This window comes from Salmo trutta, chromosome 1 (genome assembly GCF_901001165.1).
Source record: "Salmo trutta chromosome 1, fSalTru1.1, whole genome shotgun sequence".
Classification (NCBI taxonomy): domain Eukaryota; kingdom Metazoa; phylum Chordata; class Actinopteri; order Salmoniformes; family Salmonidae; genus Salmo; species Salmo trutta.
Window position 1 is genome coordinate 20,280,156 of NC_042957.1, and position 20,369 is coordinate 20,300,524.

Below are 20,369 nucleotides of genomic sequence, written 5' to 3' on the forward strand. Positions count from 1 at the left end.
GTTAGCAGGCAATATTATCCAGGTGAAATTGTGTCACTTCTCTTCCGTTCATTGCACGCAGAGTCAGGGTATATGCAACAGTTTGGGCCGCCTGGCTCGTTGCGAACTAATTTGCCAGAATTTTACGAATTATGACATAACGTTGAAGGTTGTGCAATGTAACAGGAATATTTAGACTTATGGATGCCACCCGTTAGATAAAATACGTAACGGTTCCGTATTTCACTGAAAGAATAAACGTGATAGTTTCCGGATTCGACCATAATAATGACCTAAGGCTCGTATTTCCGTGTGTTATTATGTTATAATTAAGTCTATGATTTGATATTTGATAGAGCCGTCTGACTGAGCGGTGGTAGGCACCAGCAGGCTCGTAAGCATTCATTCAAAACAGCATTTTCGTGCATTTGCCAGCAGCTCTTCGCTGTGCTTCAAGCATTGCGCTGTTTATGACTTCAAGCCTGTCAACTCCCGAGATTAGGCTGGTGTAACCGATGTGAAATGGCTAGCTAGTTAGCGGGTGCACGCTAATAGCGTTTCAAACGTCACTCGCTCTGAGACTTGGAGTAGTTGTTTCCCTTGCTCTACATGGGTAACGCTGCTTCGAGGGTGGCTGTTGTCGATGTGTTCCTGGTTCGAGCCCTGGTAGGAGCGAGGAGAGGGACGGAAGCTATACTGTTACACTGGCAATACTAAAGTGCCTATAAGAACATCCAATAGTCAAAGGTATATGAAATACAAATCGCATAGAGAGAAATAGTCCTATAATAACTACAACCTAAAACTTCTTATCTGGGAATATTGAAGACTCATGTTAAAAGGAACCACCAGCTTTCATATGTTCTCATGTTCTGAGCAAGGAACTTATACGTTAGCTTTCTTACATGGTACATAATGCACTTTTACTTTCTTCTCCAACACTTTGTTTTTGCATTATTTAAACCAAATTTAACATGTTTCATTATTTATTTGAGGCTAAATTGATTTTATTTATGTATTATATTAAGTTAAAATAAGTGTTCATTCAGTATTGTTGTAATTGTCATTATTACAAATAAATAAAAAATAGGCCGATTAATCGTATCGGCTTTTTTTGGGTCCTCCAATAATCGGTATCGGCGTTGAAAAATCATAATCGGTTGACCTCTAATCAAGACCTCTACAAATACTCAGCCCGGCCACTTCCACGCTGCCAGATCGTAGCCTCTGCTCATTCCGTCCCCTCTGACTCTGGTCCCTGTCGCCAGTCCCTCGTCTCGTCAGTCTTGCTTCCCTGCCCTGGACCCCCGCTCTACTGCTTCCTTGCATTCCGCTCCGGACCTGCTTACCCTGTCCCTGCTCCCCTTGCCCCAGCCTCAGTTCCTGGTTCCCTGCTACCCGCCCAAGCTCCCCCTGGCCTGTACCCCATCTCCTCACGCTTTTCAATAAATACCTTGGTTACCTTATCCCTGTCTCCTCGTGTGAATCTGCACTTGGGTTCACCTGCTCCACCCCGTGTAACAGATATACTAAATGTTCGGTAGTGACACTTCTTAAAAATAAAGATTTACTAACATGCTCACTCATTTTCTCTTAAATGTTTTCAGACAGACTACTCAGCATGCAGCCATGCTGGAGAAGGGTGTGGATTAAGGCACAGTCATTATAAAGTATTTCAACATGTTTGTTTCGGTAGTGACATCAAAAGGTTGGACGGCATTTAAAAAAAAGAAACATAAAAAAAAGAAGTATAACTACTAATTAGATCAGTATCTTTCAATGTTATTATAGAACAACTCAATAACAGTGTAAAAACAAAATCCCAAATCATGAATTGCTTTATTTTCAAACATGAAGTTTAGGAGTCAGGGTTAAGGACAGCCACCTCTCAATAGAAATGGGTATATAAAAAGATCTTTGTACTATATTAATCTAACAATATGCTTGTTATTGCCTTGGATTGAATAAGAACATATCATGATGTAAATAAATGTCCTAAAGTTTGAGGCTTAACTTTTTTGGGATGGGACTGAAATTTACACCACTTCTATAGAATCACCCATTACCCTAAGACCTGATTCAAGTCAAATGGGTTAAAGGGCATTATATGTATAGCATTCTAATGAGGGAAAAGGTACAGGTCACTGACCTGTATCTATAGGCACCTTGAATTGTTTTGAACGTAGGCTATAGTGTGTCTATAGGGTTAGGGTTAGGGCGGCAGGTAACCTAGCAGTTAGAGTGTTGGGCCGGTAACTGAAAGGTTGCTAGTTTGAATACCCGAGCCAACAAGCTTAAAAATATATGTCGCTGTACCCTTGAGCAAGGCATTTAATCCTAATTTGCTCAAAGGGCGCTGACCCTGTAAAACAACACGTTTCACGGCACCTATCTGGTGTATGTGTGAAATAAAGCATGTATTGTTTATTGTTTTGTAAAACCCCCCATGTGTTCTCTTGATCCTATCGTGGATATGACCTTGTTATGATATGTAAATAAGGAGGCGGGGATATTAAAAAAACATAAATATAGAGCTGAAAAGAGAGCCGAAGAGAAGATAATGTCATCCACCAATGGTTCTTAATTGTGTTGTTTCAGGCTCCATCGGGAAGAGTGTCACACGTCTTCAGGTCAGGATAAACAACATGTAACAGTGAGGTGCCATTCACTATCTACAATGGAGCGATCAAAGAATAACAGCTCAAACACCATGAGGAAACCTATTAACCTCACACAGTATAGAAAGACAAACACTCCCTGTCTGGTGGAAAATCAAACAGACATTTTTCTCCTGCCATCGATTGATGCTTTAAAGCGGCTGTCAGCAGTAGAAACAATAGCAAAGCATCCTCCCCACCCGTGTTTCGGTACAAGACTGAGGGATAGGGCTGGTGAAATATACCACTCTCAAATTCTTAGAGCAATGGATGCAAGGACTGACCATCCATGGTATCAAAATTATAGTTGTTAACCATGTTTTGAGAGTATACTGGACAGTGTTTGTTACATTTAATTTGTTTACAAACATTGGAGTAAAACAAGCTTATATTTTGGATTTTGATGAAGCATGACAGCTGAACTAAGCTCATGGGGCATTGATAAGTTATATTCTTCAAGAATCGATGGGTACATATCATTCATTAATTGGGTACATATCATTCATTAACTGGTAAAAAACATGGATGTAGTAACTCCATATTGCCCCTTTAAAAGCCTCTAAATACTAACCTGTCATAGGCCTGGACCAGACTGATCTCTCTTTTCTTTTCTCTCCCGTTCTCTTTTTCTTTTCTATTTCGCTCATCCTGACACACGGATTCGCTGCTGTGCAGGGTCATTCATAATCTGGGTCGCCTTGGCAACCACTCACACCGATGTGTCATCTACTGAGCGGGGCAGCTTTGACCCTGTCTGAGGGACTGTGTCTGTGTGTCCGTGCCTGCATGCGTGTGTGTGTTTGTGTGAGTGTGTGTCCAAACCTGTCAACAGGCCAGTAGGTCAGAATGCAAAGTCAACAGTCATCTCTCCTCAATGACCATGGCTTCATGGTAACAGTCATCTCTCCTCAATGACCATGGCTTAATGACCATGGCTTCATGGTAACAGTCATCTCTCCTCAATGACCATGGCTTCATGGTAACAGTCATCTCTCCTCAATGACCATGGCTTAATGACCATGGCTTCATGGTAACAGTCATCTCTCCTCAATGACCATGGCTTCATGGTAACAGTCATCTCTCCTCAATGACCATGGCTTCATGGTAACAGTCATCTCTCTTCAATGACCATGGCTTCATGGTAACTTCTCTCTTCAATGACCATGGCTTCATGGTAACAGTCATCTCTCTTCAATGACCATGGCTTCATGGTAACATCTCTCTTCAATGACCATGGCTTCATGGTAACAGTCATCTCTCTTCAATGACCATGGCTTCATGGTAACTTCTCTCTTCAATGACCATGGCTTCATGGTAACAGTCATCTCTCTTCAATGACCATGGCTTCATGGTAACTTCTCTCTTCAATGACCATGGCTTCATGGTAACAGTCATCTCTCTTCAATGACCATGGCTTAATGGTAACAGTCATCTCTCTTCAATGACCATGGCTTCATGGTAACAGTCATCTCTCTTCAATGACCATGGCTTCATGGTAACTTCTCTCTTCAATGACCATGGCTTCATGGTAACAGTCATCTCTCTTCAATGACCATGGCTTCATGGTAACATCTCTCTTCAATGACCATGGCTTCATGGTAACATCTCTCTTCAATGACCATGGCTTAATGGTAACAGTCATCTCTCTTCAATGACCATGGCTTAATGGTAACAGTCATCTCTCTTCAATGACCATGGCTTCATGGTAACAGTCATCTCTCTTCAATGACCATGGCTTCATGGTAACAGTAATCTCTCTTCAATGACCATGGCTTAATGGTAACAGTCATCTCTCTTCAATGACCATGGCTTCATGGTAACAGTCATCTCTCTTCAATGACCATGGCTTAATGGTAACAGTCATCTCTCTTCAATGACCATGGCTTCATGGTAACATCTCTCTTCAATGACCATGGCTTAATGGTAACAGTCATCTCTCTTCAATGACCATGGCTTCATGGTAACAGTCATCTCTCCTCAATGACCATGGCTTCATGGTAACAGTCATCTCTCTTCAATGACCATGGCTTCATGGTAACAGTCATCTCTCCTCAATGACCATGGCTTAATGGTAACAGCTCTCCTCAATGACCATGGCTTAATGGTAACAGTCATCTCTCCTCAATGACCATGGCTTCATGGTAACAGTCATCTCTCTTCAATGACCATGGCTTCATGGTAACAGTCATCTCTCCTCAATGACCATGGCTTAATGGTAACAGTCATCTCTCCTCAATGACCATGGCTTCATGGTAACAGTCATCTCTCCTCAATGACCATGGCTTAATGGTAACAGTCATCTCTCTTCAATGACCATGGCTTAATGACCATGGCTTCATGGTAACAGTCATCTCTCCTCAATGACCATGGCTTAATGACCATGGCTTCATGGTAACAGTCATCTCTCCTCAATGACCATGGCTTCATGGTAACAGTCATCTCTCCTCAATGACCATGGCTTCATGGTAACAGTCATCTCTTCTCAATGACCATGGCTTAATGACCATGGCTTCATGGTAACAGCTCTCCTCAATGACCAAGGCTTAATGACCATGGCTTAATGACCATGGCTTCATGGTAACAGTCATCTCTCCTCAATGACCATGGCTTAATGACCATGGCTTCATGGTAACAGCTCTCCTCAATGACCAAGGCTTAATGACCAAGGCTTAATGACCATGGCTTAATGACCATGGCTTCATGGTAACAGTCTGGCAAATTAGAACAAATCAACACCCTTCTCGTCCTCCACTTCTCACTCACCCCTTCTCCTCTCACTCACCACTCTACCTCACCCAACAACATCATAACACACACCCACACAGATCCTTCCAGCTAATGAAAAACACATTTTCACTACCTAATCAAATTAAGACCTCAATTTGCCAGATAATTTTGTTTTGGTAAATAAAGCATTAGCAGCACTAAACTCCCTATAGCCTACCACAGCTCACAGGCTCACATACTGTGGAAGCTACATAGACTCAAATCATAGTGACTCACATCATACAGATGCACATACAGACATGCATGAGTGCACAAGTACACACGGTTGCACACACAGAGAGAGAGAAAGAGAGGAGAGAGAAAGAGAGAGAGAAGAGGGGGAAAGGGAGACAAAGACACACAGAGAGAGATAGAGAGAAAGACAGAGACAGAGAGAGAGACAGAAACAGGCATAGACAGAGACAGACAGCGAGAGAGACAGAGACAGGCATAGACAGACAGAGAGAGAGAGACAGGCATAGACAGACAGAGAGAGAGAGACAGGCAGAGAGACACAGAGTCAGAGACAGACAGACAGACAGACAGACAGACAGACAGACAGACAGACAGACAGACAGACAGACAGACAGACAGACAGACAGACAGACAGACAGACAGACAGACAGACAGACAGACAGACAGACAGAGACAGGCAGGCAGGCAGGCAGGCAGGCAGAGAGACAGATAAGTAATTGTATTGGTGATCCACTCCAAATGATACATAAAAAGTATGATCTGTTTTTCCTCTCGAAGACGACTTCTGATTTATGGGTCCATAAGAAAAGAACAGCTCCACCAGGACTATCAATGTTGTACTGTACTGTATTGGCTTTCACTTACATTGATCATAAAATGACTGTCTTACCCTTTCCGCAGGGAAAATAAAAATTCAATCACTTATAAAGAAGGGGAAAATCAATCCCCCAATGAAACATCACACTGCTTTTCCTTTCATTAATTAGACACAGTACAATGGTTTATTATAATTGAGAATTTTTAAGGCGGCAACCTAGAAAATAATCTAGGGGAAACACTGGAACCCCATAAACGGAGAGGACTCGCTGACTCATGATGCTACACTCTAATGTAGGGGTTCATAAACCTTTTCAGCCTGGGACCCAAATGAGAAATTCTGTGTTTTCCTGGGACCCAAGCTCAGGAAAATATGCAACTATACGTAAATATCGGAACATTTCATCGCCTAAAAAAATAAGCAATATATACAAAAACAAATCTCAATGAAATACCCGTAAATATATTTATGTTTATTTATCCCCATTAAAAACACTCTTACATTCCTGTCTAGGTTCGAACTGTTGCTGTTAAAATACAATAAATAATTTCATTCTGAACTGGAATAAAAGGATTGATCACATCACACAGATGTATAACAGAACACACACAGGCTCACTTTTTGATAGTGCAACCCTAAGTAACAGTACAGATAAAACATTCTGGCCTACTGTACATCTTACTGTAGAAATGATTGTTGATAGAAGGTCTAGGTCGGAACTGTTGCTGTTAAAATATATATTTTTTTATTCTGAACTGGAATAAACTGATTGCTCACCTAACACAGATGTAGAACAGAAAACACAAACACACACACACACACACACACACACACACACACACACACACACCAAATGAGAGGTGTGTGACTGGTTGAAGATTCAACAAGCAGGTCTATTCTGGGCTCAGCTTTTAACAGTGCAACACTGAGGTCATGCTCGGCATTCAGTCTGTTTCTGTACTTGAGAACCCTGACTTGCATTGGTACAGTTGAAGTCAGAAGTTTACATACACTTAGGTTGGAGTCATTAAAATTTGTTTTTCAACCACTCCACAAATTTCTTGTGAACAAACTATAGTTTTGGCAAGTCGGTTAGGACATCTACTTTGTGCATGACACAAGTAATTTTCCAACAATTGTTTACAGACAGATTGTTTCACTTATAATTCACCGTATCACAATTCCAGTGGGTCAGAAGTTTACATACACTAAGTTGACTGTGCCTTTAAACAGCTTGGAAAATTCCAGAAAATTATGTAATGGCTTTAGAAGCTTCTAATAGGCTAATTAACATAATTTGAGTCAATTAGATGTGTCTTTTTGCTTGACATCATGGGAAAATCAAAAGAAATCAGCCAAGACCGCAGAAAAAAAATTGCAGACCTCCACAAGTCTGGTTCATCCTTGGGAACAATTTCCAAATGCCTGAAGGTACCACGTTCATCTGTACAAACAATAGTACGCAAGTATAAACACCATGGGTCCACGTAGCCGTCATACTGCTCAGGAAGGAGACACATTCTGTCTCCTAGAGATGAACGTACTTTGGTGCAAAAAGTGCAAATCAATCCCAGAACAACAGCAAAGGACATTGAAATGATGCTGGAGGAAACAGGTACAAAAGTATCTATATCCACAGTAAAACTAGTCCTATATCGACATAACCTGAAAGGCCGCTCAGCAAGGAAGAAGCCACTGCTCCAAAACCGCCATAAAAAAGCCAGACTACAGTTTGCAACTGCACATGGGGACAAAGATCGTACTTTTTGGAGAAATGTCCTCTGGTCTGATGAAACAAAAATAGAACTGTTTGGCCATAATGACCATCATTATGTTTGGAGGAAAAAGGGGGAGGCTTGCAAGCCGAAGAACAACATCCCAACCGTGAAACACGGGGGTGGCAGCATCATGTTGTGGGTGTGGAAAATTATGAGGAAAATTGTGTGGATATATTGAAGCAACATCTCAAGACATCAGTCAGGAAGTTAAAGCTTGGTCACAAATGGGTCTTCCAAATGGACAATGAGCCCAAGCATACTTCCAAAGTTGTGGCAAAATGGCTTAAGGACAACAAAGTCAAGGTATTGGAGTGGCCATCACAAAGCCCTGACCTCAATCCTACAGAAAATTTGTGGGCAGAACTGAAAAAGTGAGTGCGAGCAAGGAGGCCTTCAAACCTGACTCAGTTACACCAGCTCTGTCAGGAGGAATGGGCCAAAATTCACCCAACTTATTGTGGGAAGCTTGTGGAAGGCTATCCGAAACATTTGACCCAAGATAAACAATTTAAAGGCAATGCTACCAAATACTAATTGAGCGTATGTAAACTTCTGACCCACTGGGAATGTGATGAAAGAAATAAAAGCTGAAATAAATCATTCTCTCTACTATTATTCTGACATTTCACATTCTTAAAATAAAGTGGTGATCCTAACTGACCTAAGACAGGGAATTTTTACAAGGTTTAAATCTCAGGAATTGTGAAAAACTGAGTTTAAATGTATTTGGCTAAGGTGTATGTAAACGTCTGATTTCAACTGTATGTTGTGCCAAACTGGATCAGAAGATCTACTGCTTTCTCAGTCAGGCAGGAGACCGCTTCCTGCTGTAGATGAACAACCCAGAACTGTGTGAGTGTTCGTCTCAAAAAGCATCTTGCTTCAATCGGTTTATTCCAGTTCAGAATAAAAAATATCTACTTGTAACAGCAACAGTTCCAACCTAAACTTATTTTCAACAATAATTTCTACAGTAAGATGTACAGTAGTCCTGATCATTTTTCATCTGTACTGTTTCTTAGGGTTGTACTATCAGTAGCTAGTTAATTTGCTTTGGCCAACGTTAGTTATTAGCTGTGTAACGTTACAAGGCCATGGGATTGTTTGAAAGAGAATCTCACATCTACTCTTATGAGAGATAGTACTCCCTTATTTCTGCTCATCATCACCTGTTATAAAAATGGCAACGCCTTGCTTGTTGACTTACTTTTCAACTTTCGAAGCACTGTTTCCCGAAGCATTCTGCCCTGTTCTGAAAGAACTCCCTGGGTTTACCGTCATGTTGTGCCTGGATGTTTGGTCAGGACGTGTCGTTTTATTAATTTGTTCATTTCGAGAGACTCATTACTAAGCACTTCCCCACACAAAACACATTGTGGGCACTCCTCGTTATTTCTCAAAGTGTGTATGAAAGAGACAAAAAGTAATCACTGTATTTGCGTTTCATGACGATTGAGCTCAGTCAGAACTTGTGGCTAGCATGAGTCCATTTCATGACAGCGGTGAGTGATGGCGAGTGGGAATAACAAGTCAGTGGCTTGAACAACAGCGCTGCAGCGTGTGGGTCGCGGAGTGATCTTCAAGAAAACTGCAGAAAAAAGATCCGGTAAACAGCGAAGCACATGGGCATCTTCCGCTACAACCTCTCCGCACACTGAACCGAGAACGCAGTTGCACCTGGCCAAATGAATTAAATTAATGAAATAATTATACATTTACGCCGCGACCCACCATTAACAGGACCAGTACTTTAAACGCTGCTCTAATACATGATGCTCCACTCTAATACTAGTTCATGATGCTCCACTCTAATGCTAGTTCTTGATGCTCCATTCTAATGCTAGTTCATGATGCTCCACTCTAATGCTAGTTCATGATGCTCCACTCTAATACGTGATGCTCCACTCTAATGCTAGTTCATGATGCTCCATTCTAATGCTAGTTCATGATGCTCCACTCTAATGCTAATTCATGATGCTCCACTCTAATACGTGATGCTCCACTCTAATGCTAGTTCATGATGCTCCACTCTAATGCTAATTCATGATGCTCCACTCTAATACGTGATGCTCCACTCTAATGCTAGTTCATGATGCTCCATTCTAATGCTAGTTCATGATGCTCCACTCTAATGCTAGTTCATGATGCTCCACTCTAATACATGATGCTCCACTCTAATGCTAGTTCATGATGCTCCACTCTAATGCTAGTTCATGATGCTCCACTCTAATGCTAGTTCATGATGCTACACTCTAATGCTAGTTCATGATGCTACACTCTAATGCTAGTCCATGATGCACCACTCTAATGCTAGTTCATGATGCTACACTCTAATGCTAGTTCATGATGCTACACTGTAATACTAGTTCATGATGCTACACTCTAATGCTAGTTCATGATGCTCCACTCTAATGCTAGTTCATGATGCTACACTCTAATGCTAGTTCATGATGCTACACTCTAATGCTAGTCCATGATGCACCACTCTAATGCTAGTTCATGATGCTACACTCTAACGCTAGTTCATGATGCTACACTCTAATGCTAGTTCATGATGCTCCACTCTAATGCTAGTTCTCAACCACCATCTAAGGCCAGAGCCCTGGGGCCTGAGAGCTGAGGACACTAGACAGCTGAGGTCAGTGTGAGTGAACAGCGTTTCCCCACGGGAAGGGGGGGAACACTAATGAATAATAATCAGCTTGTAAATTGCAACCCTCTACAAGAAATTAGAGACTGATTGAAGGCTCCTCATCTTCCTGCACATCATTGATCCACAGCAGCCGTCACCACAGCAACACTCACTCAGACCTCCCCAGGTTGAACTGAACACACTGAGCCTGGGACACTTCTGTTCTCTAATCTCGTGTTTGTGATTAGGATAGGCATGAAATAAATCTGATCTATGACCAGTTAGTCACTCGTTACACTGGCACCGGGCCTGACAGGTGTGAGGTGAGGTGTTGATCCAGAGACAGTTTGTTTGTGTTTTGTGGGGTAGGGCCTATTCTAAAGGTTAGATTATGATTGGCACTTTTCTCTGAAGCCCCTACCCTCAGGGTAGATGGCTGACATAAACACATTTTTAGATTATAAGGATGTAAAAAATATTGGAAGCCACTAATATATTTCATCATGGTAAACCCAAAGTGACCTTCAAGACAGACTGGCCACTGACCACTCGATCACCTGTAATGGTTGCTTGAGAACCTGAGAGCACACTGCGATGCAGCAGTCACTTAGGTGAGATCAATACAGGGTAGTATTTCTGTAAGACCATATGAGGTCAACAACACAGGACAAAGCACACCAAAAACCTTTATGTGACCTGTATACCTTGTTTGAGTATGGTGGCCTAGCAAGGTTGACTCCATCTCTGATGACTTTATCCCTAATCATGATCTTCAGCTTCAGTTTGGGGTAAATCACCAGCTCCCTCCTGTTGCCAAGCGTCAGGTTCCTCTGCGCCCCAGATACGCGCCCCCATTCCTCCCAACCCGGTCACTACTCGGTTCGGTCCAAGACTTGGATTTCCAGGAGTTTAGACTCGTACTGGTCGAACAGGTGGTTGTTGGGTGGTGTGGTGGGCAGCGGCCAAAGCATGAAATACAGCCCGGCAGCTGCCTCATCCACAGCTTTCAGCCTTTGTACCGCGTCGTGGATCCTTTGCCGTTGGTGCGGTATGTAGACACCATCACCTTCCAGATCATCGTAGCCGTTATCCACGAAGGATTCCACATATTGAGAGAGCCATGGCTCCCCCCTCTTGACAGCAGAGAGAAAAATATAGTTTTAAGTTCATTTCCTGCAACTTTGTCATAGGGCGTTTAGAAAATGTTGCAGTTGTAAAGCAAGTTTCTGCAGTTTTGCCATGGGGTGGAGTGAATTTTTGGCAATTTTATCATACGTTTCATGCAATTCTACTCATTTTTCCATGGGGCAGAAATACATGTTTGCAGTTTTAAAGCTAATTTCCAGAAATTCTACTCATATTGCATGGGGTGGAGAGAAATAATTTGATCAGTTTTAAAGCAAATTTCCTGCAATTCTACTCATTTTGCCATGGGGTGGAGAGAAATAATTTGATCAGTTTTACAGATAATTTCCTGCAATTCTACACATGCCATGTTAATGATATCTGAGCGAGAGTGAGTAACCAAATCAATGGAGGTCAGGGCCCCTGGGTATGTGCCCTGCTTGCCCAGTTGGTCATTCTGCCATGATTACCACACATTTAGATAACTGACTAGACTAACTTAGCAATCTAATAATTGTCAGCTGACATGGCTAGTTGAGTGACTGTCAGTGACTGACAAAACAAGTGAAAAACTGCTCATGCACAACCACATTTCGAACTTGCACCTTGTATATTCTAGTATTCCAACTCTTGTAAGTTGAGACCTGACTGAGTTCCTAAACTACCCTTCTAGTGGCCAGGGGCCCCCTAGTGGCCAGGGGCCCTAACGACCGATTATGTTGCTTATTCCTGGAGCCAGCACTGGAGAGAGCTTGAGGGTCTTCAGCCACTCAAACAAGATGCTGGGTCCACTGGTGGTCATTTTGGGGAGCAAAAAGAAGAACAAATGTAAAGGAAAACTTCAGCACTTCACTGTTTTCCCTCAACCTAATTATTCAGTAAATAACCAGATAAACACTCTAGTAGTGAGTGATTTAGCTTTATACTAATGAAAATCCTGACAGATGTAGTACCCTCATCATCTAGCTCCATATTCAATGACCAAATGTACATTTCACACATACTTAAAGTGTTTGCCAGTTACAGGAGAGTCCCCTGTATCCCCACTATGAATAGTCCCCTGTATCCCCACTATGAATAGTCCCCAGTATCCCCACTATGAATAGTCCCCTGTATCCCCACTATGAATAGTCCCCTTTATCCCCACTATGAATAGTCCCCAGTATCCCCACTATGAATAGTCTTCAGTATCCCCACTATGAATAGTCCCTTGTATCCCCACTATGAATAGTCCCCAGTATCCCCACTATGAATAGTCCCCTGTATCCCCACTATGAATAGTCCCCTTTATCCCCACTATGAATAGTCCCCAGTATCCCCACTATGAATAGTCCCCAGTATCCCCACTATGAATAGTCTTCAGTATCCCCACTATGAATGGTCCCCAGTATCCCCACTATGAATAGTCCCTTGTATCCCCACTATGAATAGTCCCCAGTATCCCCACTATGAATAGTCCCCTGTATCCCCACTATGAATAGTCCCCTGTATCCCCACTATGAATAGTCCCCAGTATCCCCACTATGAATGGTCTTCAGTATCCCCACTATGAATAGTCCCCAGTATCCCCACTATGAATAGTCCCCAGTATCCCCACTATGAATAGTCCCCAGTATCCCCACTATGAATAGTCCCCAGTATCCCCACTATGAATAGTCCCCAGTATCCCCACTATGATTAGTCCCCAGTATCCCCACTATGAATAGTCCCCAGTATCCCCACTATGAATAGTCCCTAGTATCCCCACTATGAATAGTCTCCAGTATCCCCACTATGATTAGTCCCCAGTATCCCCACTATGAATAGTCCCCAGTATCCCCACTATGAATAGTCCCCAGTATCCCCACTATGAATAGTCCCCAGTATCCCCACTATGAATAGTCCCCAGTATCCCCACTATGAATGGTCCCCAGTATCCCCACTGTGAATAGTCCCCAGTACAATACCAATGCTCTTGTGTCTTAGTGGCCCTGCCTGGATTCCACTCAAATGAATGGAACTGATATGTGAGTGTTTGCTGCCATCTAGTGAAAATGTTTGATTCATCACTGGAGTCCGGATTCTGGGATTTGACCTTGATGAGATCATCCTGATGCTCAGCTTTAACCCTCAAACTACATGTTAATGTCTGAGGCAATCACTTTTAGATATCCCAGATGTTATATCAATACTGTATGACTATAGCTTCGGCCTCAAGTCAGTACTGTAACCAGTTATTCTGTGTTAATACTGACTTATTGATAAATAATGAGAGGAGCAGCACCTCCCTGCGAAAGATGGCACAATGCATTCACCTTAGTCTTCATGGAGAAACATGGACAATAAACCAACACCAAAGGTATGCATGTTTTCCACTTTTATTTTCCATTGCACAGTAATTTCTATCTACAGAATTATTTCTAAATTGTTTGTGGCAGCAGATAAAGTCATAAACATCCATGTGAAATTTGCATAAAACTGTACAAGAAAATTGGCTACAATGAGAAAATACTGCAACCCACTGATAACCGTTAAATCCAGGACAGAAATGGCATTATGGCGGACAGACTCCCTCTTGTGAGTATGAATAATACCAGGTAAGAAGAATACTGCGTACTGAGTGTGTGGGCAAGAAACAACTCACTCAAAGACAAGAGAAAACTCATTGAAAATCTGAAAAATAAAAGAGATCTAGAATGAACGGGAAGGACCTTAATCATTTTCTTTGTAAGTCATTTTTTCTCCTTGGAAGATTGAAGCAGGACTACCTATCAACAACCACACAACAGTGCATACTAGAACACAGAAAAAGAGACCAAACCTGCAAGTTAGTATCTCCAAAATGAGCCACTTGGAACTATTACTGGAGTAGAAGCAGAATGCATTAGAAGACAAGCCAGGGAGAGTTGAAGCATGATGTGTGCAGACTGAGACACTGAACATGCAAGGCAGGTCTATGATGGAGCCACATTACACTGAGGTTAGATCATCCTGCTGATGCAGACATCCTCTCATTACTGTGGTTAGTGTGTCATTACTGTGCTTACTGCGTCGTTACTGTGGTTACTGTGTTATTTCTTTTCTTTTCTTCCCATATTTTCTTGCTGATTTTCCACAATTGATTTGACACAGATTGATTGGTCACCAAAATCAAGCATTTTGAGACAAGAAAACAAGTCATTATCGATCATACAGCACAAAACAATGTCAAAGTTGAACATTTAAGATACTGTGCTGGTCATAGCAACAGTGAAATGCTCCTATGGTCCTTTTAGGAGAGGGTGCAGGCTACTTAGAAGTTAGCCAAATACCACTTTAGAACTTTTATGATGGGCACAATGTTGTAAATACAATGTTTGTTCCATACTAAAAACGCGCTACCCTCACTAATAATAATCATTTGGTGGGTGCTTATATTTGTCCTATTTCACACATGTACAAGTGTGTATTAATACGCATGTGTGAATTGGAAATGATTGTTTTTTTGCATATCCCACTCTCCTTGAGAAGGGAACCTAGCCCAGTGGCCGGGTCAGAATGCACAGTTACCAAGGCCCCATATAGACCTATGCCTATTGTATTTTAATTAGTGAAACTTCTGGAATGCCAAGTTGAGTAATGGAACAAGGAAACGAAAGCTAAAGTAACTCTTTGGTGTCATTAAAAATATGGCAGCTGTCCTTGAGTCGCTTGCTTGAGCAACACCCAACACTTTTCCAATTGGTCTTAGATTGTCAAACTATTTACCTATTTACAACAGAACGATAGAGAAGCCTGGCAGAACATTGAAGGACATACAAATGAGTACTTTCACCACTGAAATGGGGATAGAAACAGATCTCTAAACAACAGACGGTTTCGACACACCACACATATAGCAGCGTCTCTTACATTTAAATAAATAAAATGTCAATAAACAGACCACTCAAACTGACAAAATATTTTACGGACAATTCTCAAGGAAAACTAGAAAAGTTCCGGTCTTCAAAAACATATGACTTTGCGTGAACGTACATACTGTATCTATAGTCCTGCATATTTGAACACAAACAAATAGGTTTATTCCCATGTGTTAATAGTAATCTCCAAGTTCACGTGCACTTCAGGATCACATGTCCATAGAGTCTATTTACTCCTGAATATCAATCCAATAGGTCTGGATAGACCAGCAGTGCGTAGGCCTACTGTAACACTGACATCTTTCATACAGGGTCACTAACAAGCCCAAACTGTAGCAGATATTAATGGCATGATGAGGTCAGGGAGGCAAGTAGCATTTACATGTCAAATAAAACACTTCAAGGAGAGACGGAGACAGTGACAGTCTTGCCTCTGGAGTTCTGATCTTTTCAAGATTTCTGATGTGTGTCTGACACCTGATATGAAACATTATTGATGGTGACGTGTACTAATCTGAATGATAAATCTATGTATTTTATATCCATGACCTGTTTTTGAATCCAGCCCTTTTTATAAGGATAGCTTTATGGGAGTTCAACAAAGCCACAAAACATACTGGCAACATGATCAAATAAAAACATATCATCATTCACAATGTTCACGACAGCTAAGAAAAAGAAAAACAGATTTACAATAACAGAATAAAACAAACAATAAACAAGAAGAGATAAATTAAAGGTAGAGTCAGCGAAATGACATTGCACGAGCAGCACCACAGCTATGGCAATGAGCAAGATACAAGACTTCGCTCTCACATAATCACATACAGTGTCTGCTCCTGTGCACGGGTTCGTTTTGCGCTCTTACAGTATGGTAGCCACGGGACCAAAACAGCTGAGAAGTTTAGCCTCGTGCTCCAAAGCTCTTAGTTGCTGCAGAAATTGACCCACTATCCTGTTAACTTTGTGCATCTACGTCATATAGCTGACTCTACCTTTAAAACATGTATAATACAGTTGGGAACGATATGAAAACAGTGAATCTATATGATGAGGAGAGTCTAGTCGGAGCAAGGAGAGGGGATCCAGTGTACATTGGGATTACCAGTTTTTTTATCCTGCAGCTATGATATCCCCTCCTGTGACTTTGAGTAGAGCTTCCTTTGCCCCTCACACCACCACGTCTGTCTCCACCTGTAAAGTTGTCCTCTTGTTGTTTTGCACTTGACAGTAGGAAGTGAATACAGCGTTGATCATTTATATAGATTTATGTATATATAATTATGTATATATATTCTTTTTTTCCTCTTTTTACATTTAGATTTTTTTTTGTAGTTGTTTTTCATTGTTTATTTTTTCTCTCAGTTGTGTCTGATTTTGTCTGTTAGTATATGCCCCGGATTGGTTGGAGCAGAGACAATGGCACAGAACATTTTGCCGAATGAGGATGAGGAACCCCAGAGCTCCAGTCAATCGGCAGGTCACAGATGGGAAAAACAAACAATAACAAAAAAGAGAACACCTCTTTTCTCTCCAGTCCGTTCCTCAGTTTGTAACCTTATGACTGAGGTAAATACAGTATACAACATTGTGCTAGGAAAGAGTATCCCAGGTGTCCAGCGGAGGAAGGAGAGATGGAAGGAGGGATGGATGGAGAGATGGAGGAGGGGGGCATGTAGAGTCCAGGTTGAAGCTATGTCTCTTTGGCTCAGCTCCCCCCTCTCAGATCAGAACTGGTACCACTTCTTGTCTTTGCACTTCAGCATCATCTTTAGGGAGGGGAAAATGGAACACTAGTGTTACAGAAAACTCCCCATTGTCTTGCTCTAAGGGCTATTCCGGACACTAACAAATTTGTGTTATTAAACAGGAATTAAATGAGGAATTGGCATGCTCAGCTCAAAAGTTTGTGGTAACAAAAAGTATTTGGGTGCAGGGTTCAAAAGCCATACACTGGAAGAAAGGAAAATCCTGCACTCGCTGAAATATTCTTTACGTTTTTGTCAGCGTTTTGAGGGCAGCCTTCGCCAGCGTTTGAATGCTGAAGAAAGCTGTTTGCTCTGACCACGTCCATTTATTCAGATCCCTGCTGCAAAAAATACAAGCATTAGAACGTAAGAATATTTCAGTGAGTGTGGGTTTCTTCTTTTTTCCAGTGTAGCCTCATAATATAACACCTTCCTACAGGATGAAGTTGCCCCTAGACACTGATCTCAGATTAGTTTTATGTTGTGTATCATAATGTAACGTCTTACGTCATGGGCGTGTTTGCCAAAGGAGTCGGCGCTGGCCAACATGGCAGCCGTCCTCTCGTCCAGCTCGCCCAGTTTCTGCCCTCTCTCATCCAGTGCTATCCGGGCACGCGCCAGGTCCGCCACCACGCCCGAGGCTGCCCCTTTCATGCCCTCCAGGCCCTGAGGACCTGGGATGTGCTGGGCAAGGCCACGGGACGCCTTACCCGCCTGCGTCTCACCAACTAGAGGAGAGGGGGAGAGGGAGAGTCAGAAAGACAAAGAGAGAGGAAAAAGAGTGGGAGAGAATGAGATTGAGAGGATAAGAGAGCCTACTAATGTAGCAAACTTAACACAGAATATATAAATAAAATAGTTTCTCTGTGCATGTGTACACTATAGTATGTGTGTGTTATGTTCCATGTGTGTCACTTACATAGTTCCTCTCTGTCCAGGGAAGTTGCTCCTCCCCCAAAAAGGCCCTTGAAGAATCCTCGGTTGGGAGCCTCTGGGGTTTCCACTGGTGTGAACAGTTCTCCCAGCATCTCCTGAAACACACATACACACATTAACGCAGTTGTATTACATGTGTGTGAGTGTGTGTATTTATGTGGTCCTGACCTGCAGGTTCTCACAGGTCTCCTGGCTGTATGTGATCCTCTGTATCTCAGTGGGGGAGGTGAGGTACATGGCCTGGCCCAGGTTGGTAAAGCAGAAGGTCCGGGCTATCCGCATGTCTGTCAGAGGCAGGTAGTTTACATCCAGCAACGGTCTCAGCCCCGGCAGACTGCAGACAGACAGAGAGAGAGAGAGACCACATACAACACAATGTTACTCAAACACAACATCATTCTACTGAGCGTGTTTTTCATGTAGAAACTTTGAGTCTAATCCTAGCATTCATTAAGCTCTTTATAGTAGCTTTAGCATATGCATCTATTTTACCAGTGTGTGTGTGTGTGTGTGTGTGTGTGTGTGTGTGTGTGTGTGTGTGTGTGTGTGTGTGTGTGTGTGTGTGTGTGTGTGCGTGTGTGTGTGTGTGTGTGTGTGTGTGTGTGTGTGTTTGTTTGGCTCACTGACTCACCTGAGGGTCATGATGTGTCCGTTAGCACAGAAGCAGGCCACACAGTTCCCTATGTTCATCTGGACCACGTCAGCCCTCAGGACGAACGATGTCTCTGTGATGCTGTGTTTGAAGATGCAGTTCTGTGAGGGCAGTGCTATGACCTTAGCCTGTTTCTCAGAGCACACCACCGCATACTGGCTCTCCTGCAGCTCCTGGGAGGTGGAGGGCGACACAGAGACCGGGCGGCGTTTACGGGCCTTGTCTCGCTCCTCACTGTCGGCGCCCGCGGCGTTTGGCTCATACCAGGTCTCGAAGGCAGGGGGGAGGAAGGTTCCTGTGTTGTCCAGGAAGGCCATCCTCAGGATACTGCCCTTCAGTCGTGCCAGGGTACCTGGACAGATAAGTGGGATGGAGTGTGTTGAAAATATATCTACAGTGCATTCAGAAAGTATTCAGACCCCTACAACCTTATTCTTTGGGAAAAGTCTCTGATTGGAGTCCACCTGTGGTAAATTCAATTGATTGGACATGATCTGGAAAGGCATTCACTTGCCTATATAAGGTCCCACAGTTGAAAGTGCATGTCAGAGTAAAAACCAAGCCATGAGATGGAAAGAATTGTCCATAGAGCTCTGAGACATGATTGTGTCGAGGCACAGATCTGAGGAAGTGTACACAAATAATGCCTACAGCATTGAAGACCCCCAAGAACACAGTGGTTCTCCATCATTCTTAAATGGAAGAAGTTTGGAACCACCAAGACTCTTCCTAGAGCTGGCTGCCCGGCAATCGGGGGAGAAGGGCCTTGGTCAGGGAGGTGACCAAGAACCCAATGGTCACTCTGACAGACCTCCAGAGTTCCTCTGTGGAGATGGGAGAACCTTCAAGAAGGACAACCATCTCTGCAGCACTCCACCAATCAGGCCTTTATGGTAGAGTGCCCAGATGGAAGCCACTCCTCAGTAAAAGGCAAAATGTACCTAAAGGACTCTTAGACCATGAGAAACAAGATTCTCTGGTTTGATTAAACCATGATTTAACTTCTTGGTGACAGGGGGCAGTATTCAGAAATTCAGATGAATACGTGCCCAAATTAAACTGCCTGCTTCTCGGGCCCAGAAGGTAGGATATGCATATTATTAGTAGATTTGGATAGAAAACACTCTGAAGTTTCTAAAACTGTTTGAATGATGTCTGTGAGTATAACAGAACTCATATGGCAGGCAAAAACCTGAGAAAAAATCCAACCAGGAAGTGACTTGTAGTTCTTCTATCTAATCCTTGTTCAAACTACAGTGTCTGTGGGGTCATTTTGCACTTCCTAAGGCTTCCATTGGCTGTCAACAGCCTTTAGAAACTTGCTTCATCCATCTACTGTTACTGGGCAGAGAATAGGAGCTCAGTCAATCAGTGGACTGCCTGGGACCAGTGAGTTGTTTACTGCGCGGCCACATTGGCGCGCCT

At 42.6% G+C, this 20,369-nt stretch overlaps 2 protein-coding genes and 1 pseudogene across 10 annotated transcripts in view; all 3 read right to left on the reverse strand.

Annotated features, from left to right (window-relative positions):
* The window catches only part of LOC115178295 (ankyrin repeat and SOCS box protein 2), a 29,275-nt gene extending 19,991 nt beyond the window's left edge, over nucleotides 1-9,284 (reverse strand). The window contains exon 1 of the mRNA XM_029739451.1: nucleotides 9,181-9,284. Within this exon, the coding sequence (XP_029595311.1) occupies nucleotides 9,181-9,254 (74 nt within the window). The 5' untranslated portion in view covers nucleotides 9,255-9,284. The remainder of the gene's footprint in view (nucleotides 1-9,180) is intronic.
* A 1,938-nt stretch (nucleotides 9,285-11,222) lies between these two features.
* Nucleotides 11,223-12,532, reverse strand: LOC115205955 (sterile alpha motif domain-containing protein 5 pseudogene; annotated as a pseudogene).
* A 1,537-nt stretch (nucleotides 12,533-14,069) lies between these two features.
* Nucleotides 14,070-20,369, reverse strand: part of LOC115178743 (syntaxin-binding protein 5) — a 144,817-nt gene continuing 138,517 nt past the window's right edge. For all 9 annotated transcript variants that reach the window (XM_029740420.1, XM_029740304.1, XM_029740140.1 and 6 more), the window contains 5 exons: nucleotides 18,924-19,296; nucleotides 18,461-18,626; nucleotides 18,276-18,387; nucleotides 17,864-18,084; nucleotides 14,070-17,377 (listed from right to left, as the gene is read on the reverse strand). In XM_029740420.1, coding sequence (XP_029596280.1) covers nucleotides 17,336-17,377; nucleotides 17,864-18,084; nucleotides 18,276-18,387; nucleotides 18,461-18,626; nucleotides 18,924-19,296 — 914 coding nt within the window. In that variant the 3' untranslated portion in view covers nucleotides 14,070-17,335. The remainder of the gene's footprint in view (nucleotides 17,378-17,863; nucleotides 18,085-18,275; nucleotides 18,388-18,460; nucleotides 18,627-18,923; nucleotides 19,297-20,369) is intronic.